Source organism: Gambusia affinis, linkage group LG20 (assembly GCF_019740435.1).
Source record: "Gambusia affinis linkage group LG20, SWU_Gaff_1.0, whole genome shotgun sequence".
NCBI lineage: Eukaryota > Metazoa > Chordata > Actinopteri > Cyprinodontiformes > Poeciliidae > Gambusia > Gambusia affinis.
Window position 1 is genome coordinate 15,699,550 of NC_057887.1, and position 27,315 is coordinate 15,726,864.

Here is a 27,315-nt window from a genome sequence, read left to right on the forward strand (position 1 = left end):
ATATAAGAGCTTCTTTTAAGTCAATAATTCCTCAACATTGATAAAAAAGCATAAATTTCACTGGTAGATAATCTCACTGATAGCACAACATTTTTCCATTTTATAATAATCTGCTACTGAATCTAGTACTGTAAGGTGATTTTCATAACCTTTGCTAAACTCTATCCCATTTTGGTAAAATGAGCAAATCAAACTCCAAATATCCACATTTGCAATGATGGGACAGAAACAGCTCCTTCCTTTGGTAAATCTAAATTGATGGTATCTAATAGTTGCTGCTGGTTCCCAACATCTTGATGCTTTCTGGAAAACCTCCCTCATCCTTCCTGCTCTGTAAACAAACGTTTGTTTCCCAGCCTGAACCGACAGCAGAGGTTCAGGAGGCAAAAACTTTACCCCAGCTGGAGCTGTTGAAGGAATTAACAGTAAATTAAGATAAAAAAAAAGCATAATTGAATATTTAAAAATTACATGAACAGATGGGACAAATATAAAGTTATGTGGAAATTTTGGTATTATTTAAATGTTAAAATATCAATTTGGAAAATTGATACATTTGTAAATTTTTCCAAATCGATTTCTTTCAATTTAAAACTTATTGAACTAATAAAAGTGCAAGTCCGTCTGGTGAATTTTTGGGTTTTTATGTAGGGAAGTTATCCACTTTTTACTCAACAGTAGTGATTCTTCATAATAAAATAAACTAGCAAAATACTTCTAAAAGTATTTTTTGTTCCCCAAATTGTTACTGCAGCACACACAACTAGTTATCATCCAACTCTAACAGCACCAGATACATGTAAAAATGTAAGTGTGCTCTTTAAAACATTTAAGTCTTAAATGTTTTAAAGGCCGGTTGTGGAGGAGCTGCAGAACCTGAGCCGCTCTGGGCGGTTCAGACTCTCTGATTCACATGAGGTGTAAAACCCAGCCTGTGTGAAAACGAGTGAAGGCAGTTTCTCATAGAAAGTCAGAGGACAACCATTAAAACGCCCAGTTTAACCAAACCCTGCAGAGCAGCGCGGCGCTGCAGACGGCGTGGGCGTCGGTGGTAACCAAGCAAACCGCTGCCGGCTCGCTTCAGGAGCGTTTCATCGCCGTTTTGCTCTTCAGGTCATGAGTCTAGACGGGGAATCTCCCCACTTCCCTCTCAACTCTGACCTCCACGTTTGTGCTGAAAAACCCGGTGCGATCAGATCAGCAGGAAGAGGCAGAAAACGCTGCTGCTGCTGCTGACAGAAATGTCCTGCAGATAAGATCTTTTAAACGGTTTTATCTGCAGCAAGCATCAGCATGAGTGAGTGGTTGTAAACAGAAGACAGAGTGAGATTTTCCAGTCATAATGTTCAACCTGTGGAGAGAACATTTCTAATTTCCTCTAATCAGTCGGATCATTACGGTCAAATCCTGTTTAAATGAGATTTTATCAACTTAGAAACCAGAACATGAGTCGTGTTATTTTATTTTTTTTTGGTGCAAATTTTTAATACGAGGAAAAGAAACAATAAATTACAGGAAATGTGGATGAATAAATATTAAGCTGTTTGAGCATTACCTCATTTCAAACAAGCAGTTAGAAAATGGGTCAGAATGAAGGTCCAGGCTGCGTTCATCATGATCTCCGTTTACACATTTACAAACCAGTCAGTAACGTTCAGCACTGCTGGGATTTATGCAACAAGATTTGATAAGAAATTCTCATTTCTTCCCTCCCTGTTTGATTCCAGTTGCAGTAATTTTTACTGGTTTTACTGCATTTCTCTCCTGGAGAAGCAGTCTGAGGTCTTAACCAAAAACTGCGTGAAAAAACCCGTCGGGTCAATATGACTCAATTACGCCGTAAATAAAGGGAACAGTCCAAGCACAGGTAAGGCTTCTGACTGACTCAACCAGCTAGACGTTTGGGTCAAACATGGGAGGAATCATGGGGCAGTCGGCGCTGAAGGTAACAGAGTCGTCGTCATGGAGATGGGTCCTCCGACAACTACAGCCCCTTCAGGGATGAAACTTTCCTCTTCCGAGCCGCCAGCATCTCGTAGAACGGGTCTTTGCTGATGGCGGCCCTGCAGGGTGAGAGGAGAAGAAGAAGAAGGAAAAGAGAAAGAAGAAGAAGAAGGACTGAGTTTACATCAATGAATCAAAGGCTGAGTGAATGAATCACAGTGTTGTCGAGTTTGGTCCATTCATCCAACAGAATAATTAAAATTATAAACTACCATTTTAAATATCTATTTAATTACTAATTCTGGTTTTACTTGTTGGGTTTTTTTCAATTCAAAAGTACTTTGTTGATCCCAAAGGTAAATTAAATAATTTTAAAAAATAATTTTCATGTGATGAATTGATTTTCAACAACAGAATGATACTAAAGATACTAACAATATTGTTTTCTCTGCAAACGTTGCAAATGTTTTTCTTTATTTTGAAACCTTAAACCTGAAGTAGATATTTATCCAAACTTATTTGCCTTTTTTAAATTCTATGTTTAGGGTTTTTAAACATTTGTGGCTCTAAATAAATCCTAATTCAGCATTATATGGGAAAATATGGTAAAAGTCGCAGATACCTGTTTAATTGGTTTTCGAAAACAAAACCCGAGTCAAAAATTATCGACAAGTCGTATAAAAATAAGTTAGAAGCGCCTGAAGATTAAACAAGATTTCTGAACCCAAATTTATCATGAGTTGGAATATTTTTACAATCAAAATACATTGACAGAAAAAGTAATAATGTGAAGAGATTTTATTCGACAAAAAAGTTAAAACAGATTCTAGCTAACTACAAAAATCCCACCATCAGTTGTCCAACTCTATAAAACATTTATTAACTTTTAGGTTTAATTTTCAAATGAAACGCAAATCTTAGTCCAACTCTCTCCAATCAAAGTGTTAATTTATGAAATGTAAAGACTGAAAATTATAAATATTGTTGCATTTTAAGATAAATTTTCTTCTAAATTTAAAGCAATCAGAGCAGAAGAGTCACAGACAACCATTTGTAAACAAAGTGTCGTTTCTTTCAATTTTAAGCTGTAAGCAAATTTAATTAGAGAGATTTGATCATGGTTTGATGCTCTGGCGCTTTGATCTTATCTAGAAATGAGATTTGGACCTTTGAACATGATTCTGCTCTGTGCGGCAGAAGAAGTTAAAGGTCTCACTTGATGCTTTTGATCCATTCGTCCTTCTCCTCTGCAGTCGGAGCAGAGATCCTGTAAAACGTGTGGTTGCCCTCGACGACGCGGCCGTCCGCCTCCGTCTTGCAGGCTTTGATCACTTGGTATTTGTTGTTGGGGATGAAAAGCTCGAAGCAGTTCTGGGACCGAGGAAAGACAGAACGGGTGTCAAAACACAGACAAAAAAACAAACAAATGTTTTCTTTATTTCATCCCAAATTAGAATGTGAAAACCGCCGGTTGCAATAAATCAGTTAATTGCATGATAAATAAATGTAAATGAGCTTTTGTCTCTGCCAAAAACTGAATGACAAAAATAAAATTCTGTACTTTTTATCTGTTGTTTCAGTTGTTTGGTTTATTTATTTTGGATATTTAAAACATCTTCCAATGTTTAATGTTCTTTAGAAATTAAAGTTTATTGGTCTTTGAGAGAGAGTATTTGCATTGTTACTTGAATATGGCCTCAAAACAACAAATTTCTCCGTTTATCGCGATAACTTCTGAGACAATTTATCGCCTAGCGTAATTTGTTATCATGATATACATCATTTTCATTCAGTTTCTGTTCTTTCACACAAAATCCCAATAAGATACATTAAGGTTTGCGGTTGCAATGACACAAAGTGTGATCTAGTGTTAGGAATGTGAAAACAAATTTTTCCGTTTGTACTGAGAACCACAGAGAGAAAAGAAAACCTTTCAGTTGTAACTTTTAAGAGCTTTTTGTTCCAGGATAAAAGATGTTTAATGAACAGTGAACGTCTCTGTGACGACACAGGAGCTGTAAGTTTATATATATATATATATGTTATATTGGTGGAGCTAAAAGTATAAAAGCTGAAGGAAATAATTTTATAAACTTAAATTATAGATTGCACAATCATTTAAACAACAACAACAAAATCACAAAAACATTCTTCTAAACAGGAAGTATTGCAGAAATCTTAGGCTCTTTGTCAACTTTCTATGTTTTTTTTGTTGTTGTTTCTTTTAAATCTGATTCTGAACCAGATGTGGAAACTTATAAAATAAAAAGTTTACCGGTTTCTTTGAGTCTTCAACTTCTCTGATGCTGAGATTTTCCAGTGGAATAATCCCTCTGGGTTCCTTATCCTTAGGAAGACAAATCAAACAAATAACTCTACAAGAACAGACTTTACAAGAACGCAGAGAGTCTTCATCTGCAGGCCAGCACTCACTGTGGTGTATTCAAAGTAGTAGAGACAGTTGTCTGTGAGGATGAACCAGCGTCTCTTCCAGGTCTTCACTCGTCCACCTGAGGACAGATTAAACTTCAGAAAACCGACGCGCTGCGGCACAAATCAGCAGGTTAATCAAAGTACAGCGAAGCCTGCAGAGGTTAAAATGCCACAAGCAGACGTGGATTTCACATCAGGACGAGGCAGCAAAAAGCAGAATGTGAACTCCAGGGTTCGTACAGGAAAATTCAAGCACTTTGAGCATTTTGAAGGAAAGTTTTCTACATTTTCCATCACCACTTTGGAGATAAAAACAATACAAATCAACTAAAAAGAGACAGATCCAGTTCTTTATTATATAATCTAATTTCTTAATGCTATTAATAATATCTTGAGATTCAGCAATAAAACTAAAATATAACAAAAGTTTTATGTTTTGAAATCTCTCTTTCTGGCGAGAGAAAATAAAAACGCTAATTTAACGACAAATCCCCCATTTCCAATAACCTTCGTTGAGGTATAAATATTACTTCAATGACACAAATCAATAAATCATTGAGCTATTAGGAATAATAAATATTCATTGCAATGAAACAATCCAAACAAATCATGTTAACATAAATTACCTTCCTGCTCAAACTAAATGCTTGAACACAATATACAAAGAAAGTTACAAATAAAAGAAAAGAAATCTCTAAAAGTGTTCTTTTTTAAATCATTTTTGTAATTCTAACATAAAACAAGGAACATTTTGTCTGATTTAACTTCACATGGTTTGTGTCTTGGTATTAGGTGAATGAAAATATCTGGTTTAATCAAATGTTAAATTTCACTTTATTACCAAACTGTGCAGTTTGAATATCAAGCACCTTCCCAACCTTGAAAACACCAAACTGAATTCACGCCTTTTCAAGGATTTCCAGCCGTACGAACCCTGGAAGTGGGACGTTAAAGAGCATTTATTCTGAGTGCAGCTGTGAAGGAAAGCAAACACACACACACACCCACGCACACACACACACACACAGCCGGAGGCGAAGCGGTGCACTGAGGGTGAAACGAAACAATACGTACCTCCTGGAGTCAAAACCATGAAACACAAACAGGAAGAATGTCAATAGAAGAACTTTAACACAAAGCAACTGCAGCTTTCTGTTTGTCTAATTTAATACATTTAAAACAACAGGAGGAAACATACCGAGTTTTAGCAGCCAGCCTTCTCTGTCGGGGTTGAAGAAGGTGTGTGTGAGGTCGTTCCCATCATCCTCTGGGATCTTAAACGGTTCATTCTTGATGCTGTCGTACAGATTCTGCAGATTATAATAACAGACATAAAGTCTTATTAAATCTAAGACACATAAACACACACTAAAATAAATAATAACAGTCAATAAACCCTCCTATTCCAGTGAATTAGATTCAAAACAAAGTCAAAAGGTTTCGGCTGAAGCTACTCAGCTTACAAGTGTTTATTAGAAAGAAATTTAAACTAAATTTAGTAAAGCAAATATTAACAGAAAACACAGAACCAACATTTAAACCCAAAAGAAAAACAGAGGAACACAAAAGGATTTTAATAAAGTAAGAAAATCACCATCACAAAGATTTCAATCAGATTTCGAATATTCAAGTCCCTTTTAAACTGCGTTATGTTTTTACTAAAAGATATTCTGACAAACTATTCACATACTTTTTAATTTAATATTTATACTTGATTGTTTTGAGTTAAATTTCACTCTTAGCTTGTATTGTCATCCTTTTCCTTACATCCTTTCTGAGTATTTTAAGGAGCTCATTATTTTTTACTTTGTGCAGTTTTATAGTTTCCCAACTCAGCAAACCTAAACTAGATAAACCAAAGCTTTGTTTAATTGGTTTTTAATTGGTTCTATTCAATGTGATTTAATATCTTTCTAACTTGTTTTGGCAGAAATTAAATATGTTGGAGGTTCTATAGTTGTTTCCCCAGATCTCTACAAAATAAGTAAAGCTTTGTTGTAAAGAGTGTATAGAGTTTCACTGCTGAATGTATGTCATGAGGATGACACACACACACACACACACACACACACACACACGCACACACACGCACACGCACACACACACACACGCACACACGGTCAGAGTATGGATTACAGAGTAAACATGGAAGCCGTTTACAGGAAAAGCGCAGCAGGGATTGATTGTGAATGAAGCTGCAGCTGCTGATGGAAAAGCTGTGGTTACTGCTTGAACTTTGACCTCTTGTCTGGCTACATCCATGGTGCTGTGGTCACCACGGTTCTGTTTGACATTAGCAGGAGAACAATAGCTTCAAAACAACCCGCAAGTCACTGTGTGGCGACAGTGTTGGGGGGAAAAAAAGCGTTTGCATCGTTACAGGCTTTGCTTTGATTGAGCTTTTTAGTCCCACTCAAAAAACAGATCTATAATAATAGTAATAATAATAAAAATAATAATAATATATTTAAATGAATCCATTTTACCTGAGTGAAGATGGCCTCCCCATCTTTTTCAAATTAAATAAATTTAAGAGTCAAATATTTGCACAGCAAAAAATTTGTTTGTGCTGTTATCGCTTCACAAATATCAAATGTTTCCAGAAGTCAAAGGTCAAACAGCCAGTCCATGGTTACAAAATTAAACAAAATTCTGTGTCAGTCAACTGCGCCACTTTAGAGCTGCAATTGTTTTTGTTTGTGCAATTAAAATGTTTTTCTTTTTCTTTGTTTTTTTTATTTGCCCACAATTGATATGAATTAATGTTGCTAAGTTTGTGGAGCTAAAATTCTTGTAACACAATTGAAGCTAAAAACAAATTACGAAGTGGATGCCACTAGTCGTTCCAATATCCAAATTTAGCATTGATTTCCCGATCTCACTGCTTTTGCCGCTACTCTGTTCCGCTTCTCTTTCCCGGTTACTTGCGCAACTTTACTTGGTTTCTTAGCAACAAAATACAGCCCATCGTTATTTGTTGAAGATTTGAGATTTCCAAAAACAAAGGAATCCAATGTTGCGTTTTGTTTTTTACGTGTGGAAGCTCAATCCTTTTCACATAACCGGAAAAAACGATTTTTGACATTTCTCTGACGTTCGGAAAAATATAATTTGCTTATTTTAGCATAACTCCGGTTTTACCTGGCCTATTAACATAATTTAAAAACTGGTATGTAGTTTATAATGTGCACTTTAAGCACAAGTTGAAAGTGAGACTGCTACGCCGTCACAAACCAGACATGTTTAAAAGACGGTGTAAGACTATGGACCCTGATCCGTTCACACAGAAATGAGCCTCAGCAGAGGAAGGAGTTTCTCAGAACAAACTGAACTGGACTCACTCTGAGCAGATCCTCAGGCAGATCTCCTCCGTCGTTGATTCCTCTGTTCATGGCAGTGAATCTCTGAACTGACGGTTTGTCTCGTACGTTCGGGTTGTGCAGACTCGTGTTCAACATGATCACGGCGAACGACAAAACGTAACATGTATCTGGAAAATAGGCAGAACTTGAAGGTCAAGTTTCTGTAGTAAACTTCTATGTGAGGCTTTCCTGAGAATAAAAATCTATTCAGTTTTCAGGTGATTTTACCTGGAACTGATACCTGATGGCTGCTCTCTACAGCTTCCAATACAATTTAATTTAAATTCCCAGACTCTGAAAGTTGTTGGACAGAAGGAAGGAGGACAAAAAGAAACAAGAAGGTAAGGAATTTAGGCTAGAAGGAAGGACAAGGAAATGAGAAGGAATAAAGGAAGGACACAAGGAGAAGGAATAAAGAAGGATAAGGAAAGAGGAAGGACAGAAAAAGCGAAGGTAGGGCGCAAGGAAAATGGAAAGACTCAAGGAAGGAAAGAAAAGAGGGAAGGAAAGACTCAACGAAAGACAAAAAGTTGAAGACATACGGGTAGGCAGAATGGAAAAAGGAAGGATGGGAGGAAGAAAGAAGGAAGGAAGAAAGGCATGCAATAATAAAGGAAGAAAGGGAGGAAATTTATCACTAAATTTCTAATTTAGTAATAAGAAATTAATGAAGGAAAGAAGGAAGGCACTAAGTAAGGAAGGCCATAAGGAAGGACGTAAAGAAAGACTTAAGAAAGGTGATGGATAAAGAAGGAATGATAGGAAGAAGGAAGGAAGACGATATGTGGAATCCTTTTAATCCATTTATTTTCTTTTTAAAACACTAATCCCTGAAAACTCTAAAGTAAAATCTCATTCTTCTTCCCCACTCTGAACCCTTAACGTTTCTGTGTGCACATCAGAACCGCTCTGTGTTTGAACCGGCGACCCGGCGCTCACACACCGGTGCTCTGAAACACGCCCGGGTTGCAGTGGCAGTATCTCTGGGCGAAGGCCTCCATCATGCGGTCGATCTTCTGGGCCTCGCCCGGCAGCCTGAAGCTCCACAGGAACTGCCGCAGCGCCTGGACCAGGTTCAGGTCCGTGAACTCGTGCAGGTCCAGGAAGGCGTGCAGAACCTTGATGTTAAATTCATCTCTGCACGACACACAGGATCCCACACAGACACACACCCACAAGTCCACGTTAGATATCAGAAACGATGAAACAGATCGGCATTAAAGCTCGCCTGGAGCTGCTTGTGTAACATTCTGAATCATAAGTCCAATAATGTGAATTAAATGAGGGCACCTCTCCCCCAGATAGTCGCCGATGGCCGTCTTGTTGAGGCCCTCTCCTTTGTAGAGAAACTGGGCGATGTCTTCACTGGTGTTTTTCAGCAGAGAGCTGTCGATCAGGAAGCGAATCCCCTGAGGAGGAGAAATGAAAACGAGCAACTCAGCCTGGGGATCCGAAAATACCAACGGAATAAGAACAAAATTAATCTGTTTCAGCAAGCAAAAAAAAATATTATTTTTAATAACTAAAATCACCAAAGATTGAGTGATTGTTTTTACCTACGCAACAATAAGCGGAGTAGAGGTCAGCAACATGGCTTTACAATAAAATCTCCAATTTTTCAGATTTGATTTCTTGCTTTCTTTTCTAAAAACAGGCAGAAAATATTTTCAAAAAGGTTTATTTGAATCATCCCTTCTGTCCAGACTATGAGAATTAGTTTAATTGCGATAATGTTGTTACATTAATTTAAGTGCTGCACTGTGTGTGTTGCTCTTTCAGCAATTAGTCTGTGTACTCCAGCTAAGGATTAATCAATTACTAAGCTAATTGACGATTATTTCAATAATTGATTCGTCACAATTAATCGCTTCAGCTCTACACTCTATGTTGAATTGGTATTTCTTGGACATTTTTAGCCTTTGAGAAGCTAAAACAGATTTACATCTATTCTGTTCTCAAAGCTGCTGGTGATCATCATGTCATTCATAGAAATGATTTTCTATGTGGTGCAGAGAAAAAGTTATTAACAGTTGCTTGAAATACAGATTTAAAAGTCTGTAACAGTTTGTTAAATGAAGAGATTGACTCATGCGTTCACCTTTGTGGGGTCCATGTTGAACTTCTTCCGGCCGATGGCCATCTGTTTGTTCCTCTGCATGCTTTTCCTGCAATCAAATAGAACAAAAAATACTCTCAGCACTTAACAATAAATGTTCAGTTCAGTTCTACAAATGTAATCTCATTTTAGCAATTCAATGAAATGGATTTAAGCAAGATGATGCATAATCAAAACAGTGTGTAAAAGGATGACGTAAACACGTTTTCTGTCTGTGAATGTAAAACAAAGGCTGAGCAGAGCGGCGCTGCCTGCACACAGAAACGGTATTTGAGGGACACTTTACCTCTCTTCAGTCAGGCCCAGGTTCTCAATCTCATTGGTCACCTCTGCTATCTCATCCTTCAGCCTCTGAGAGGCGACAGAGGAGAGGAACAGGGGAAATTTGGTCAGCTTCAAACCAACAACAAAAACGTAAATAACATAAACAGTCACGGTTTAAGTTCATTATTAAAATAGATTGCATATTTTTTGATTCGTTCTTTCAGAAAAACCCACTGACCAGCTCATCACGACCAGCACCTCCCGCTCTAGTGACAACCCACTAAACCTCCTAAAAAAGAGCCGCCATGTTTCAGTGCTGACCCGACAGAGCGATTCCTCCTCTGAGCAGGAGTTTTGTGAAACGGCCTCGCTCTGCAGAGATCTGCTGCAGCACCTGTTCTGGGGTCATCGCTCACCCCCTCTTCCCTTTACTGACCCAGATTCATCGGGCCGCCCCTCCCTGACGCCCCCACAGGTCTGTCTGGGTGCTGGGGAGAAGACGGGAATATGACGGATCAAAGACCGACCGGATCAGTGGAGCTGCTCAGGCAAGTCCGAGGTTATGAGACGAAGGAGAACAACTTTTAAAACTTAAATTCACAGAGTTCCCAGTCATTTATGCTCATTTTAAAATACAAAATATTAAGTTTCACCATGAATTTAAAGCAGATATTTAAAAAAAAAAGTTAGAAAACTAAGGAAGGAAAGAAGCAAGGACAGCAGAAAATGGCATAAAAAGAAAAAAAGAAAGAAGGAGAGAGGGAAGTAGGACTCAAGGAAAGGAAGCTAAGAAAGAATGGACCAAAGGAGAATAAAGGATATAAAAGGGAAGGGAAGAAAAGGGAAGGGAAGAAGGACAAATGGTACAGAGAGCAACAAGAGGAAAGAAAGAAGGGAGAATAGGACACAAGAAAAAGAAAAGACAAAAAGAAAGGAAAATGGGGCAAGGAAACAAGGATAGAATAATGGAAAGAAACAAATGGAACAAGGGAGAAAAGGAGGATGGACCAAGGAATGAATGAAAGAAAGAAAGAAACAAAGAAGCAAAGAAAGAGAGAAAAGAGGTATGAATAAAGTTGGAAAAGGACATGAGGGAGGAAGAAAAGAAAGAATGGACTGAGGAGAAAGAGAGAAAGAATAATACTTGGTATTAAAAGTCTGGAAAACCAGTTTTCTATTCTTCTGTTTTTTCTCACACTTCTTTTGGAAAATATCATTAAACTAAATTTGATCTGTTTTGCAGACGGTGTGATGAATCCTGTGACCAGAAGGCTGAAGAACAGAAACAGAAGACAAATCTGGAGTCAAATATTTAAAAAACATCAACGTCTAAATACAATTTTTTTAATTTATCCCTGATTCTGTTTCCCAGAAACCCAGAAACAATGCACTCTCTCTGTATTACTGCAATATGTCATGCTTCATAACCCATCTGTCCCTGAGGCTGAAAGTGGGCGGAGCTTCGGAGAACAACATGACATTCATCAGTTTGCACATCGTCACCGCCTGCAGGCTGCAGATAGAAAACAGCCACTTCAAATCACAAACTCTCATAAAACTTTGATCTGGATCCACTTATCAAGTCATTTTTTACACCTGTCTGGGTTTTTAATCACATTTTAGCAGAATGTGATCTTGATACCCAGGATCGTTTTAGAAGATCTTGGGTATAGTTACTAAAGTCTGATTTAAGGACATTTTCTAACCTGAGATTGAATCAAAACCTAAGACAATACAATTTTGCACTTTCCCACAGTTAATATTGTCCAAGTTTAATTTTCCATGTTCTCATGTTTGTGCAGCTAATTAAAAAACAGATTCATTATTATTTGGTGTTATCACAGACTACAGATTCACAATGCAGTAAATAAAAAAAGCTAATATTTTTGTATGTGTTCTTATTTCAATAAAATAAAATGTAAAATAAATGTATAATGCATGTTATGTAAATAAATAAATGCAGATATTCTATTAAATAAATATGTAAAACATATATCTTCATTTACTTGAAATAATTTATTTGTCACTGCTGATCAAATAGACCCAAACATGTAATTACTTAACCAGTTTAATTACCAGTTATACATTTTAAAGTTAGCCAAACAGACGAAAGAGTTAAAAATATTGGTGCTTTATTCATTTTGTTGTTTAAAATAAGAAAACCACGTTTAAAGACTCTAGAAAAAACAGCCTTTTGCTCCTATAATTAAAGATTGACAGCTAGAAGTACAATTAGTTCCTAAACAAAACATCAAATCCCAGTCTTCATAGCTCAACAGAATGATAATTATGACTGTCCTAGTCAAAGCCTAGGCTAAGATAACAATATTGTGATGAGACCTTAAACAAGACGTTTATTATTGTGCCCAAAAATCAAACAAATCTGCAAAGAAATACTCGGTACAAGCACTATTAAATTTAGGGAGTAATTATTTCTCTTCTCAATGAATAATGTCATTTGAAAACAGTTTATAATCTTTGATATATATGTATTTTGATATCTGAAACACATAAATGTGACCAAAAAACAACTGAATATAAAAAAAGGACATCTAGTTTTTGTTTTTTTTACAGTATTGCATTCCCTAGGTATTGCTGTCCTGTCCCTTTAAAAACAAGGTTAACAAGTTCTAAGCTGATTTATCTGTAAAAGGGGGCATAAGCAGGAGAGAAACTGTTCCTGCAGGTCGTCTATATGTGGGGCTCCCCAGCCCCCAAACACAGAGGATCATCTGTCTCGTCTGTGTACAGTGATCATATCCTTTGACCCCCATCAGCCCAACTAGACTCGCTGGTCCAGACATGAAAGTCTAATTTCACCCAAGGACACTGGGAGGAGACACAGACTGGTATTCAAACAACGAGGAGAAAATGCAAACAACAGCTGCAACCTCAAGGTTTCACATGTGAAATATAATCCGGGTTTCTCCTGCATTTTATAAACAACTCCTCTTGAAATAACCTGGCTTTAAACCAGAGGAACAACCCTATCAAATTATATTTGTAAATAATGTACTTTCAAGGTTTTCCCCAGAAAACTTGCCAAGCCCGGTGGCTGGGCGCTAAGGCAGTCATTCATCCAGCAGGCCGTCGTGTTTTTGAGTTAAAAATGTTTAAAGTTGACAGGAAACTTGATAATATCACTTGATAATTACGTGCTATTGAAAGATTGGAAGATTATTACCTGAACAGCAACTATAAAGTGTTAAAAATGCAAACATTTTAAAAATACTTAAGTAAATAAGCGATATTTAACCTGGTGGGGGCACAAGTAAAGCCTGGTGGCCCCCCAGGTCTATAAAACACTGGGGGAAACCCTGACTTTCTTCTCATGCATTGGGTTTTTAAAGTAGATAATAAGTAGATGAGCTATCAACCAACTCTCATGTTAAACCAAGTGCTTTCTGAGGGCGGACTGGCTCTCTAATTTTAATATTAACCTTGTAAATGGAGCTTTTTATTATTTATGAAACCATCTCTTGGTTTCGATGCCATACACACAGATTACTTTTTGACCTACAACGCAGCAGTGAGCGCCAATGTTTAAATGTTACACATTTTTGGTAATTAACTCTCCAACACTCTGTTGACTTTCACTCCTGTCCTCACTTCTTTCTTTGATAAAGGTGAGTATCAATATGTTTTTTGACTTGTATGAAGCAGTCTATTGTAATTTATCTCATTCCCCTATTATTTTGTTCATTTTTCTCAAAAATCAAAAGTGAATGGAGAGCATTGGAAACATCAAATTTCAGGTCTCACTACAGATTCTTAACTGGATTTTAGATGCAACTTCTTCAGAGTTACACTGCAAAAACACAAATGGTATTAAATGTTAATAGGTTGTTTTAAATAAATAATTTCTTAATATTGATGAAAAAGTACTAGTTCCACTGGCAGATTATTTCTCTAGTAATCAGACATTTTTCCCATGTTACAAGTGGAATAATCTACCAGAGGAACTAGTACTTTTTAAACAATATAAAGCAATCATTGACTTAAAACATCTTGCTGAAAAGTTACTTTTAAGTTAGTACACTTAAAATAAGATATTTGCAGTACAAGCTAGACCAAATAAACTTGAAAAGGTTTTGTATTTTTGCAGTGTCATAGGACAGCTGGATTTATGCTGAGATTAAATTACACACAGATGGACTGGATTTACCAACAAGGTGCCTTCTGAAGGCAACTGTATTTTATTTAGGGTTATCAGAGGAAAAGGGGTTCAGCAAATACGGCATTATGCTCCATATTTATTCAATCCCTGCTCTACCATATAATCACCCGAACAAAATATTTAAGATGAAGGTTTAAATGTGTGTTTATGCTAAAAACGATATATATTTAACTTTAGAAAATAAGAAATATCACCAAACTGCTTTCATTATTATTCATACACTCAGTCTAGTTTTTTTTTTTTTTTTTAAATGCAACAAGAGTGGGCACAAATCTCTAAACACAAACAAGTGATTCTATTACAAGCAAAGGCTTTAGATGAAATCCGTTTACAGTTTGAGAAATGATTATGAGAAATAAAAACAGAAGGAGGAAAGTCTCTGAGGGTCGTCCTTACCTTTATGTCCTGCAGCAGCTCCTGTTTTCTGCGGCGGATGCTCTCCAGCTCCTGTCGCTCCTCTGGACTCAGATCATCAGGCACTGAGGGCAGAAACGAATCCAGCACTCAGGCATAGAGATCAAATATTCCCTCATCCTACACACAATGCAATTACCGCACACACACACTTCAAAACAACAGAAGAACGGAGACCCGAGAGTCCCACCGCTCTGGCTCACTATGGCAACACAATCTGGGCTCCATCAGATTACACCACCAGTTACCACAGACACCAACGGGAAGACGGACTCAAGCTCATTGCCCAAAACAAACAGGATCTCAGACATAAAGCTGAAATTATATCTTTTGACTACAATAATGATGCTCTAATTAAAGGAGGGGACAAAAATTTATATTAAGAACAACAAAGGGAGGTTATAAAAGCACTGACATGTCAATTTAGCTCCGAGCTGTTTTATAGGAGCAATAGAAAAGTGCACTAATCCGATAAAAAACAAATATTAGTTCAGAATAATGAAAGTGGTTAAATGGTTTTAACCCCACACAAAAGATAGTCTTGAATAAAACAAAAGGAGGAGCCAGCTGACAATGGACTAAATTCACACAACTGCAAGATTTAATAAATAGAAAACTTAAACAATTATTTGAAAGATTTTTTAATCTTATGATGACAGATTTTGCCACCATGAAGTAATTGTTAATTAACATAAACAAAACACTGAGTGTTAGACTTCTAAGTAGTTATTTCTGTGATTAAAGAATTATAAAAGCTACAACAATGGAAAAAAATAAGATGTGTGTTCTCATTTTCTACTAGAAATTGTTTTGTAATGTGAAATACTCTTATTAGGATTTTATTACATATAGATAGTCTAGTAATCTCAATCGCTCTGGTTAACTATTTGAAGGAACTTTGTAATCTTGTGCTTTTATTTAAGAAAATATTAAATTAAATTAAAATTAAAGATTTTATTAGTGATTTGAAGCCTGTTTTGCTTCACTTCCTGGATTCGGTTCAGAGTCCAGACCATGGCAACCAATGAAAACTAATCTTGGCATCACCAAAAAAACTCACAGTGTCAAATGTGTGTTTTGATCTTCTAGTGAAAGAGAGATGGTATTGGCTGCTTCGCCTCACAGTCTTTGTCATGTGACCTGCTCTGCTCTGTCGCTCTGCAGACAGCACCTGAGACTTGCCAATTCAGTTTCATGACGTTTGAAGCAAAAGAAAACATTTATAAAGAAGAACTGTCAAGTTTTGCCCACATACAATGAACTGTAGCAGCACCAACATGCTCTAAGGTGAAATATGAACTGAGTGATATCAAAACAAAAGGGCGAACATTGTGTTAGCCTAGCATAAAAACAATACTTGGCAAATAAATATTAATTCCTAAATTACTCTGATTAGCATAGGGAATTAAAAAATACTGAACATTTATCAAAAACAACCAACCAAATGAATTAGCTTGGCACTATTTAACTATTAAATGGAGAGATTTACGCTTTCAGCAGAGTGAAATACCAAAACCAAAAAGCTCCAACAAAAGGAATGTCAGCAAAATAAGTACGGGAAGCTAATTTCATGTCATACTTTACAATTACAAGCTCAAATTACAGTGTTGGCTTCCTCCCTGCTTGGAAAACACCCATAACTGCACAGGACCGAGTGTGTGCTCCGATAGAACAGACGTTCATGTACCACACACACACACACACACAATATCTGCAGAGCCATGATAAATAGGCCAACTCTGATCTGTCAGACAGTCTGGTGGTTTTTCTTAAGAAAATTTACGTAAGAAAAGGAAGAGGAAGAAGGCCGGCAACAGGTGGGAAAGTAAGATTGTGGTGTTTGTGGCACATTTACATTTTTTTATTCCCAGACACAGCAAGCAGTAGTTAATGTATTATTTCATAAGGTGGCTTCATCAATGCTTTTTTCAAAAACGTATATAAGTAAAGAAAATAAAGCAGAGAAAGAGCAATTAAAGTGGAGTAGCAACCAGTCAGAGGAAAAATCAGCCTCATTAGAGGAATCCTGCTGAGGGATTTCAATCAGTTCATATTGTTCAGTTCTCTCTGCTTACATGACAACGTTACTCTGCAGAAACAGAGCACACAGTGAGAACAGGCTTTATCACCAGTAATGCATAAATCAGGGTCACTTACTACATGGACTACATAAATTATCAGTACATTTTCTTGGTCAAACACAGTAGACTAAATCGCTAAAAACTCTTTGTTCCAACTTGGCAGTCTTTAAAACTTTCAGAAAAAAGTGGAATGGCTGCTGCAGTCAAATTGGGGATATTCGTCCAAATATTTGTACATTAATTAAAACCTACAGATACAAATAGCGCAATAATACAACTAGTAAAGTATAGCCATCAATACTTCTGCGTTCAAAATCTTGTAACATTCAATTAAAAAATGTATCCTAAAGGGAAATTAAATGTTGGAGTGACTTGTGTAATTCAAATATCTTCAAACAGTCTATGTGAATTGTGATGCTGTGAGCTGGAATGACCCCCAGTAGCAGTCAGTCTCACATCGAATCTAAAGAAGCCTCTGACTGACATTCTATGAGCTTAATACCTGGAGCAGCACACATGATATTCCACAGCAGGAAGTCCTGCATGATACCATTAGTTTTTGGAAAGCACTGCTAATCCGCCTCCTTTTCTACTCCTCTGGGATTTGGGGTCAGAGTTCATTTGAGCTTTTAGAGACTCTAATCAGCTGCTCCCAGTTGTTTAAATAAAAATTGGCAGCAGTAAGATCACACATTTCACTTGCTTCCAAGAACTTGCACTTATCTGCTTCAAAATATTTCAGGTTATCATCCTTATATTTACAAACAAGTTTTTGGCTGGGTGAAATTTATAACAGTTTTTCTTCTTGACCAGATTTAAAAAAAAAATTAAAAATGAATGTTTAACAGGAGGATTAAGAACAGAGCCACATAAAACTCTGATCACCAGTCATGCCGATTTCACACTGACCTACACTGAGCTGTATTAATCAGTGCTGAAAAATTAATGTGGAAACCATAATGGTTATTTTCTTACGTTTTTACTCTGAAATCTGTGACGATCAACTGTTTCTGATTTATGCAAATCAGATCAACGGGTGACAAATGTACAGCATTACTTTTAGAAACCTTTTCCATAAATGTAAGGCATAGATGTGTCGAATTAATGCCCCCAAAAAATACCCACAAATGTCTGACTTCAGTTTAGATATGATCTAGTGCATGAACACACCCATTGACGCACTAACTAATCACATACATCCCCTTGTCACCCAGAGGAGGCTTTAAGTAGGCCGGAGCGGCTTTCATTATTAACCTGAAGAACAGAAAAACACGCCGTTGTAAAAAAGGAAAAAAGGTAGTGAAACTGGCCTTTACTCACTTCCTCCGACGGTTTATTGCAAGAGGAAATAGGTTCGATTGTTTATAGCAGCTTATAAAGCCCAATCCAGACACATCCTACATAAGTTTGCTTTTTAAAACTCAGCTCCACAAATCACAGAGTTTGCAATTGTTCTGAAACTTGCAACTATTCGTTGTTGCAAAGCTACTGATGATCAGCCGCTCTGGATACGTTTGCTCTCCATCCTCCTTCCCTGCCTCGGTGGTTAGCAGGTTATGCATCACATCCTTTAAAATATGTACAGTAATCAATCTGCAGCTACTGTACGTTAAACTGAAGTTTCCTGCTTTCACAAGTTTTCTGAAGAAGACGTGACAACTCATGCATGCACACGCTCATCCTGTTTCAAGTTTTGGCATTAAAAAAAAACCCTCACGCAGAAGTTAAGATGACGCATTGAACACCTACACATTTGTGTCACAATCTTGATGATCGTACCAGAAAATGCTGGCGTCTGCTCGGCTTCTTCACCACAGCTTTTAAAGGTTCCAGAACAACAACTTCAGCCCAAGATAATTAAGAAAAACCTCAGGATGGAACTTAGTCACCAGTTTCTCTTAGTCAGGTCAGTCCTGCGGTTCTTCAGTCACTCTGCCGCTCTAATCTCTTCATTACTGCAGACGGGAGAGGAAACACAGCCTGCCAGAAGCTAAATTAGGACAAACTTTAGCTTTTTTAAGTGTGTCTGTGAAGGAGGAAAACCCTTAAACTCTCATCTCTCTCCCTCCTCCTTCTGGCCATCTCGTCTCCTCCCTGCTCCATCCTTCATCCAAGGAGGGGAGCATCAACTGCAGGCTCCCTCCCTTGGCTCGATGAAGAGGAAAGGCAGGTCTTTAAAACAACCAGTGGTAAAGAAACAAGCAAGGCACAGACACTAGATTGTTTTGTTTTAGCTCATGTGTTTGTTCACATAAAAGAACATGACCCGAGACCCGAGGCAAAGCAGTTTGTTTGTGATAAGAGAGAGAAAAATGCTCCGTCAGGCACTCTTCACAAGGCATCAATTGTCCATTCTGGATTTGGGGAAAAAAAGGGAATAATTGTACATTTTAGACTTCCCTGGCCTGAGGATAACTGGCTCAAAAGATTGATGTAATCCTACCCCGATTACTGATTGCATTCATTCAGCCTCGAGGCTTAGAAGTCCAGTATGTAAGAACTGAAAGAAAGGAAGCAAAGAAGAGTGGGGAACAAATGTAAGCCTGAACGTACAGGAAATGAAAACATCCTAATGTGACCGAGAGAGAAACTGGGGACGTTTTGAGAGTGTGAGCGAGTGAAAAACTAAAGGTGAACCAATCGGCTGAATAATAACTGGCAAGTTATGAATTGAAGCATCCATGGTCTAGATCCGCTGGTCGGTGTGTAGTCGACCAGCGGGTCGACTCCCGCTGTTCACCTGGTGGACATTACAATACAGAACTGTCCACCTGTTCAATCCACCCTGAACAGGTCACCAGTTCATCACAAGGTCACACAGAGACTCACAGGACTAACAACCATGCACACCCTCACACCTACGGGTAATTTAGAAAGACCCTTTAACTTAACAGTCATGTTAACAAGAACATGGAGCACCCAGAGAGGCAGAGAGCTGCATTCAAAACTATTACTGCAAATCAAAAGAGCTGAAACACAACTTTTTCTTTTTTTTTCCTTATATCAATATCTTAGACTTTAGAGAACCAGGAATCAGAGTCGATGTATAAAAACATGATCGGCACACATTTATGGAGAAATCAAATTGTAAAGTGAAAATGTTGTGGTTCTCATATGATTGATTAAAAAAAAAAAGGACTTAAGTGATCGTTTTCAATTCAGTTCTTATTGGCAAACCACCAATATTTAGCCAACAAGAGACTACAAGACTTTCTTCTGGGGTTTTTATGTCCAAGATAATATTATATTTAGAGATGTTGGAAGCCTTTTAGGAATGTTATCCTTGAGATAAGAATCTATTTTCTCAAAGGAATGCAAAGGGAGACTCATTTTAATTTCAACTAACATAAATATATGTTAGTTGACAGTTTTACATGTCAACTCAAACTAATTTCATCTTTGTACTAAAATAAAAGTAAAAATATCTCACATGGCATTGTGATGTAATGATGATAATGTAATGATAATGATCACTAGAAAAATATATTCTCAATACTGTTCTTGCATTTCCTTGTACTATAGTTCATAATGAAAAATTAAATTTGGACAAAATGGGTCTATTAGTTTTCATATATACACTGAAACTAATACTGTTATATTATGGTTTGATAGTCAATTTTTACTGTTCTTCATGATTGTGCCACTTCCCTCCTTGAGCTTTACAGTACTGTCACTGAAATCTACAAAAGGTACATTAAAATAGAAAAAAATTCCTTAATGTCCAAACGTATTCCTTGCAAACAAATTACCAAATACTGTATCCAAGCAACTTTTTGCAAAATTGCATTCAATTAAATGCCAACATTCTACATTTTAAGTTCCATTTTGAATGTTCATACCAGATCCTGCTAAAGTTACAAAGTTAATTTATGTTTTTTTATATATAATTTTGTTTGATACGCTGTTCCGTTGACAAATTTGTATAAATTTGTACATAAGTACCAATAGGAACTACAGTGATCAAATGCTCTAAACTAATGTGGAAAATCTACTATATTCATCAAATTTAATTATTGTTTGTGAAATGAAAATATTTGTTTTACTCAGCTCAGATTCTGGTGTTTCTTCCTAAGTTCTCAATACTTAGATCCAACCGTCTTCCGGTTATTATAACTGACTGCTGTAACTGAAGAGATGGTGAAAGTGCAGCTCAGTTTTTCACAGGAAACACCAGTGCACAGCTGTGTAGGGTGGCGGATTTATAACCTAAGGTTTGGTCTGTTTTCTCCACAGCTTCCTACTGCTGACAGAGTCCAACTCCCTGGCTCCAAGTTAGGAAACAGAGCACAAAAGTACATCAAGTCAAGTCAACTGAGTATTTTTAGGACAATCCAGCTAATAAATGGCTGTATTGATTGGTTTCAGAGACACGGGCTGCTGCACAATAAGCACAGACCCCCCCCCCCCCCCCATGAGGGCTGGCCTCAATCCAGATAATAATAATAATAGATCCCTTGTGTCAGTCTATAAAGCGCTGCCAAAGAGCATTAACACATGAACCAGATGAGGACTTGTTCCCCTGGCAGAAAACTGAAACCCAAAACACGCCTAACGATGTGATATTAGGACACAAACGAGACGTCAGTTATCCCAGGACGTAAAGTTAAACTAGTTTAAACCAGCTAACCTGTTTAGCCTCTGGATTAGCGAAGCATTAAAACCAAGAAAACCGTGTCTGGAAACTCACCGACTCCATCTTCTGACTTCAGCACCATGTTGGTATCGTTGTTTCCGTAAAGAAATCTTATTTGGTCACTTTTTAATTAAGTGTTCGGGTCAAAGGGGAATCCTCGGCCACAACTCCGTCACCGTTAAACTGCTAGTTAGTGACAACTGGCTGCGGAGAAACAGCCGGTGGATGAGAAGCTGAGGGGGCGGAGCCTCAACTCTCAGCAACCAATCAGAGATCGCCTTACAAACATCTGCGTTTTGTTTGAGCATCCGTCTTTACGTTTTATGTATTAACAGTCTCATGTGAAAGTATTCATACCTCTTAGAAGTCCTTAACATTTTGTCACGTTAAACCTTTTAATTCTCTTTTACTTTGATACCCATAAATAAAATCCGTGCAACCTTCAGAAGTTACTTAACTGGTAAATATAGGTGAACACTGATGAACAGTTTGAAATATCAGGACATTTTAAATTCAAAGTTGATGCACGCCACTTCTACACATTAAACGAGTCGCTATTGGGTCTTTCAACCAGATTAGGAGAGGAAAAAACGGTCAATTCAACACAGAACAAGTTTCCCCATGGCCACCTAAGTCCCCAAACTTAGATTTGATAGAAAAAGTGGGGATAAATTAGAGAGAAGAGAGCACAATAGATAGTCCAGGAGGTTCAACAATCCCTTTCTCAATGCTACAACTTTTTGAAATGTTATAGAAGAGGGCTAAATGATGAGTTAATATAAAGTGGTTTAGCACATAGCATTAACAGCAGGAGAACTACTCTTCTCTGCTCTTTTTTTGGTGGCATAACCTATTGTAGATGAGTAAAAAAAAAAATTTCTTCACAGTAGATGTATCTTTGTAAAAAGCAAGAAATTAAAGCACTTGGAGAGGTGAATGATTTCAAGCCTAATTCTTTATATTGGGGAAACCCTTCATGATATAATATTTTCTCTTTAAAGGTTTGCACCTTTTAAACTAGGTATGACAGAAAAAAAAGCCTACATGCTAAAAAGTACTCCAAGCACCTTTTGGGCTTTGGGTTTGTCCAACTTATTAAGCCGTATTAGAACATACCTGGCAGAGAAATTGCTGTTTCCACATTTATGCAGGAAGAGGAAGCAGGGCTCACAAGATAGACATAAAAAAGGAAATTGAAATAACAGCCCCACCTGCTGAATAGCAGAGGCATACAGAAACACATTAGGTTAAGGGAAGCTGGTGTGCTATCAGAGATGGACCGTTTGGGAGCGGGCAAAAGGGGAAGGGAGAGGAGAGGGTGTAGTGAAGGACAGAGGAAAAAGAGGGCAAGGGATTGCAGCTGTGTGATTGAATCACTGCTTTATTCAGAGGCTGGACCCTCCAAAAAACAGGATGTGGTCAGGCGTGGCGGTCGGGGAAAAGCTGCTGAATTTCACAGTTTAATCAGACAGCTTCCTAATATACAGCTAATTGAATAAGTATTCAGACATTTTCAACTTTTTCACATCTTGCGACTATCACCTCTTACTGTGTTTTGGGAAGATTAATTGTGAGCTGGAAGTAAAATGGTTTTCAGTTGTTTTACAAACAGAAATCTGAAAAGTGGGGCAGTCCTTGGGGGGACGTTTCTACCAGATTTGCACAAATAGCTCAAGCTAAGTCAGATTGGGTGGAGAGCATCTGTGAAAATCGATTTTCAGAACTTTCCACTAACTCTCAGTTCGACTCCCGTCTGAAGAAGAAATTTAAACCTTTCAAGCTCTGGCTGCATAAAAATCAAAAGTCTTCTGCTTTTCTTCCAGGATTACCCTCTGTTAGCTCTGTCCACCAGCCTTCCTGTTATTGCTCAACAAACACATTCCCACAGTATGATGCAGCCACCACCATGTTAAACCACAGGAATGGTGTGTTTTCCCCCCCTCCATAAACAGAGTTTTTCATCTAGATCCAAAGCTTGGCCTCATGTCATCTGCTTGACTAAATATATTTTTTTCAACTAATTTCTCTTACAGAAGCTCAGTCATCCTTAGGTTTAATTATAAACTGCAGAAACCAAAGATTTAAAAACAAAGAGCTGACTGAGGGCACAGACTTTGAGTCATTTTGTTGAATTTGTGTTAATATATTTTTTTTTACTAAAAAAAGTTGATTGTTTTGCTATTTTTTTAAGTTTTAATTTTGTTAATGTTTTGTCTGACATTGGTATCTTTAATGTTATTCATTTTAAATTATAATTAACTTCCCTTTGTTATTTATTGATAAATGTTAGTAAGTCTTTTTTCATATTATTTTATTTATTTCACTGTTAGTTTTTGCTTTCTTTCTGACTTTTGTGGTGCTTTTGTGGAGATTTTTTTCTCTTCATCATCTTATAATTTGACTAATAATCAGCTACAATCATGGAAGTTTTTCTCTTCCCGAATATTTTTTTTATCTGATAGTTTCTCTTAGTCTGACTATCTCAGAAAACAAGAAGAGAATATAAATATTTTCAATCTGAGAAGTTGGGCTGAAGGATGTTTGATCAGTTTCATGCTGATCCTCACAACCTTTGAAGATATTACATCTTCTTCCTTTCAACTAATCATTTCAGAAAAATAAAATATTGAAATTGAATCCCCTCAATCCAGTCAAAATTAAAATTACACATACAGACACTAGCGATAGTCAAGGATTTCTCTTTTTGGCTGAAATTTTAGTTCTCATCAAATATTTCGGTTTGCAGGCATTTTTCTGAATTTCCTAAATTTATGGAGAACAGTATGCTTAATACCAGCCTGCTGTATCTATTGTGAAACTGGTTTTATTGGGCGTTTGGGTTCTCTGTTTTATTGGAATGATTCAACTGTGTTCAACTCTCAACTGAACCAAACTGTCACCTTCAGATAAAATAGTTTAGGATGTTTAGGAACAAACCAGGAGCCACAAGGTTTTGCTGCTGGAAATGATGGAACAGCAGTTTTCCTGTCCAGTTTGAACATTAATACCAACTCAGAGGATGTTGGCCAAGGAAGGAGCCCCTCAGGCCCGACTGAAAGTGTCCTTGTAGGCAAACCAAATTCCTTTCAGAGACAATTTTAACAGGCAGGCAAATGACAAATTAAACCATTTGTCCACAATAACTGGAAACATGTTTAGAGCACAAAGGTAGGTTTCAAACCTGAGAAAAGTGCACCAATGGTTGTGGTATTAGCATGTTTTAATGAGCATGGCATAGTGAACCCAAACACAGACTGGCACTGGTATTGGTTTGGATAAATCTGGCTAACATTTGGCTTCTGGAACAGGAAGGACTTACAGCTTACTGAAAATGTATTAAATATACTGGAAAATGGTAGGAAACTGATGATTTTAAAAGAAACTCTACTAAGAAGAATGATCTAATGTTGAGTCAGAATCATGCCAGAATGTTGTTAGTGGTTACAAAAAGTGTGTAGCTGGTCTGCAACTTGCTAAAGGACATTTCACCAAATGTTAGTGGGGGTGTATAATTATGTGCATAATTATGGCCTTATGTGGATCATATAAACTCTTAATAAAAGTCAAATATGTGCACCAAGATACTGTCTTTAAATGTCATTGGAGCAATGCGCTGTATTATCAATGAGTTTTTTTGTTTTTTTTTAAGTACTTTAAAAAATGGATTCCCTAAATGAACTGGACAGTGTTGCTTTGGATCTGTTACCAATCTTCAATCTACCAATCTGTGATCAATAAATCTGGCTTATTTGTATTGCACATTTCAGCAAAAACATAAAGTCATAATGAAAACACCATACAGTCAAAAATTTAAAAAAACATTACATTTTGATGAGCGCCATCACCAAAATCATAAACAACATTACGTTGGTAAATGTTTAATTTATTATGGTTCAAAAGCAAATCCGGTGAGTTTTTAGTCTTGATTTAAAGGAGTGTTTAGATGATGGGCTGCACAGTGGCACAGTTGGTAGAGCTGTTGCCTTGCAGCAAGAAGGTTCTGGGTTCGATTCCCGGCCCGGAATGGAGTTTGCATGTTCTCCCTGTGCATGGTGGGTTCTCTCTGGGTTCTCCGGCTTCCTCCCACAGTCCAAAAACATGACTGTGTGTGTGGATGGTTGTGTGTCCTGTATGTCTCTGTGTTGCCCTGCGACAGACTGGCGACCTGTCCAGGGTGAACCCCGCCTCTCGCCCGGAACGTAGCTGGAGATAGGAACCAGCAACCCTCCTGACCCCATTAGGGACAAGGGTGTACAGAAGATGGATGGATGGATGGATGGATGATTTCAAAGTTAGAAAAAGTGCTAAATAAAACAATTTGTTGCTATTAGCAGGTTATTGGAAGTGTGGCCATCACTGGCAGGAATATAATTGAAAGGAAAAATTATAATTTGCCATCTATGCAGATGATCTGCACTCCTACCTGGAACTATATTTCTGCTAATATGTCAAGTTTTCAGGAAAGTATGACCTGAGGTGAAGACTCCTTGCAGCTCTAAAAGGCTTATCTGAAAATTTGTACTTGTTCTCACAATTTTAAGGGCCATGACATTAACATGAGGAACAAAAAGGGGAAAATGACTGGGCTCAGCAACACTGTGTATTTATAAAAAGCTGTCAGCCACATCAAATTAACCTGTGAGAGTGCCTGCCGAGCTCTTTTCAGTGTGTAAATAAGTGCTGTTGAATGAGCGTGTCAACGCTGCGTGAAACCACCTGCGAGGAGCAGGGAGCAGTGGGCAGAGATGGAGATTATGTCACTTCGGCCCCCACCGGAGAGGAGGATCCTGGACCAGAATGTGATGGGAGTGCGTCATGTTCTCAAATCACGCTCTCACACATGCACAGAAACACACACACACTGACTCATGTGTGCATACAAACTCAGAAATGTCAGAAATATAGAGAGCTCTGCGATCACCACAGCAACTAAACACTGGAGCCACTTTATCTCTCTGGGTTTTTTTTTTTTTTTTTACATGTCATTTTAATGACATCAGGTCACAACAGCATGTGATAAGATAAGTAAAGTGCTCACCTGAGGCTGCAGCAGCAGGTGCTCCACCTCGTACAGTAGGGCAGAGAAAAGCTTGGAAACTGGATGCACACAGCTCACTCACAGTCCCCATCACAACACAGCATTCATTCAGAGATCGCTGACAAAATGATTAAGATTAACAGTAACCTCCCTGCATCTCCCTCTCTCTCTTGAAGGATCTCAGTCAAAAGCTGTCTGAGAATAAAGCGTTTGTGTTTTTCCCTCCCGACCATCACCAGAGTCTGACGAACTCTCCCACACTCTCACTCCACTCTCTCTCTCTCTCTCTCCTCCCTCCACGCTTGTTGCTCACACACTTGACCTCACTCCTGAGCTGCTCTCTTCCACACCAAAAATACGCCACCGTCTTTCTCAAGTTTTTCTCTTACTTAAAGGAGTCCAGCTAGCGCTAATGGGCGTCCAACTCCTCCTCCCTTCCTTGTGTTACTTTGAACAGTTGTTCAAAAGTATTTTTGGTGGCGATGACAAATGCAAACACACACATGCACCTCGCAGCGTCCTGTTTCACACCTACACACAATGCATCAGAGCCCAGTTAAGTTTAGTCAGAGCTGAGCAAACACGCAGTAATAAGAGCAAGGAATACAGAGCCTTAAAAGAGCATTCGTATGCCCAGAATTGTGAATTGGAGGGAAAATGATACTTGATTTTCAAGAGATTTTATCAAGAAAAATTCAAAACGTAGAACAAACTGTTAAGCACGGTGGTGGTAGCATCATGTTCTGGGACTGCTTTCCTGTCATTGTTTTTTTGTTGATCATTTTTGAAAGTCATTCCAGGTTGTTGTTGATCAGGACCACTTCAAATGTATGTTTTTTGGTCAACAAAGCAG

The 27,315-nt window shown here is 37.7% G+C and overlaps 1 protein-coding gene across 2 annotated transcripts; it reads right to left on the minus strand.

Moving 5' to 3' along the window:
- Positions 1-1,444: 1,444 nt before the first annotated feature.
- cyth1b (cytohesin 1b) lies at positions 1,445-26,818 on the minus strand. 2 transcript variants are annotated; one of them, XM_044101537.1, is made up of 12 exons: positions 26,463-26,818; positions 14,693-14,775; positions 10,142-10,206; positions 9,838-9,904; positions 9,030-9,148; positions 8,683-8,876; positions 7,719-7,867; positions 5,576-5,687; positions 4,378-4,454; positions 4,220-4,291; positions 3,161-3,315; positions 1,445-2,063 (listed from the first exon to the last, which is right to left on the minus strand). In XM_044101537.1, the coding sequence occupies exons 1-12, from the start codon at positions 26,551-26,553 to the stop codon at positions 1,985-1,987; spliced, it is 1,263 nt and encodes a 420-aa protein (XP_043957472.1). In that variant the 5' UTR covers positions 26,554-26,818; the 3' UTR covers positions 1,445-1,984. The 2 variants fall into 2 exon arrangements, with proteins under 2 accessions (XP_043957472.1, XP_043957473.1); XM_044101538.1 differs by lacking the exon at positions 26,463-26,818 and adding an exon at positions 21,479-21,642.
- Between the last annotated feature and the right edge of the window lie 497 nt (positions 26,819-27,315).

Excerpts from the sequence above, each read along its gene's own strand:
- cyth1b (XM_044101537.1), bottom strand. The coding sequence starts at position 26,553 with ATGGGGACTGTGAGTGAGCTGTGTGCATCCAGTTTCCAAGCTTTTCTC. Across the intron at positions 7,868-8,682 it reads GGGCGTGTTTCAGAGCACCG|ATACATGTTACGTTTTGTCG; the intron begins GTGTGTGAGCGC and ends CCTATTTTCCAG. Across the intron at positions 2,064-3,160 it reads GAATGGATCAAAAGCATCAA|GGCCGCCATCAGCAAAGACC; the intron begins GTGAGACCTTTA and ends CTCACCCTGCAG.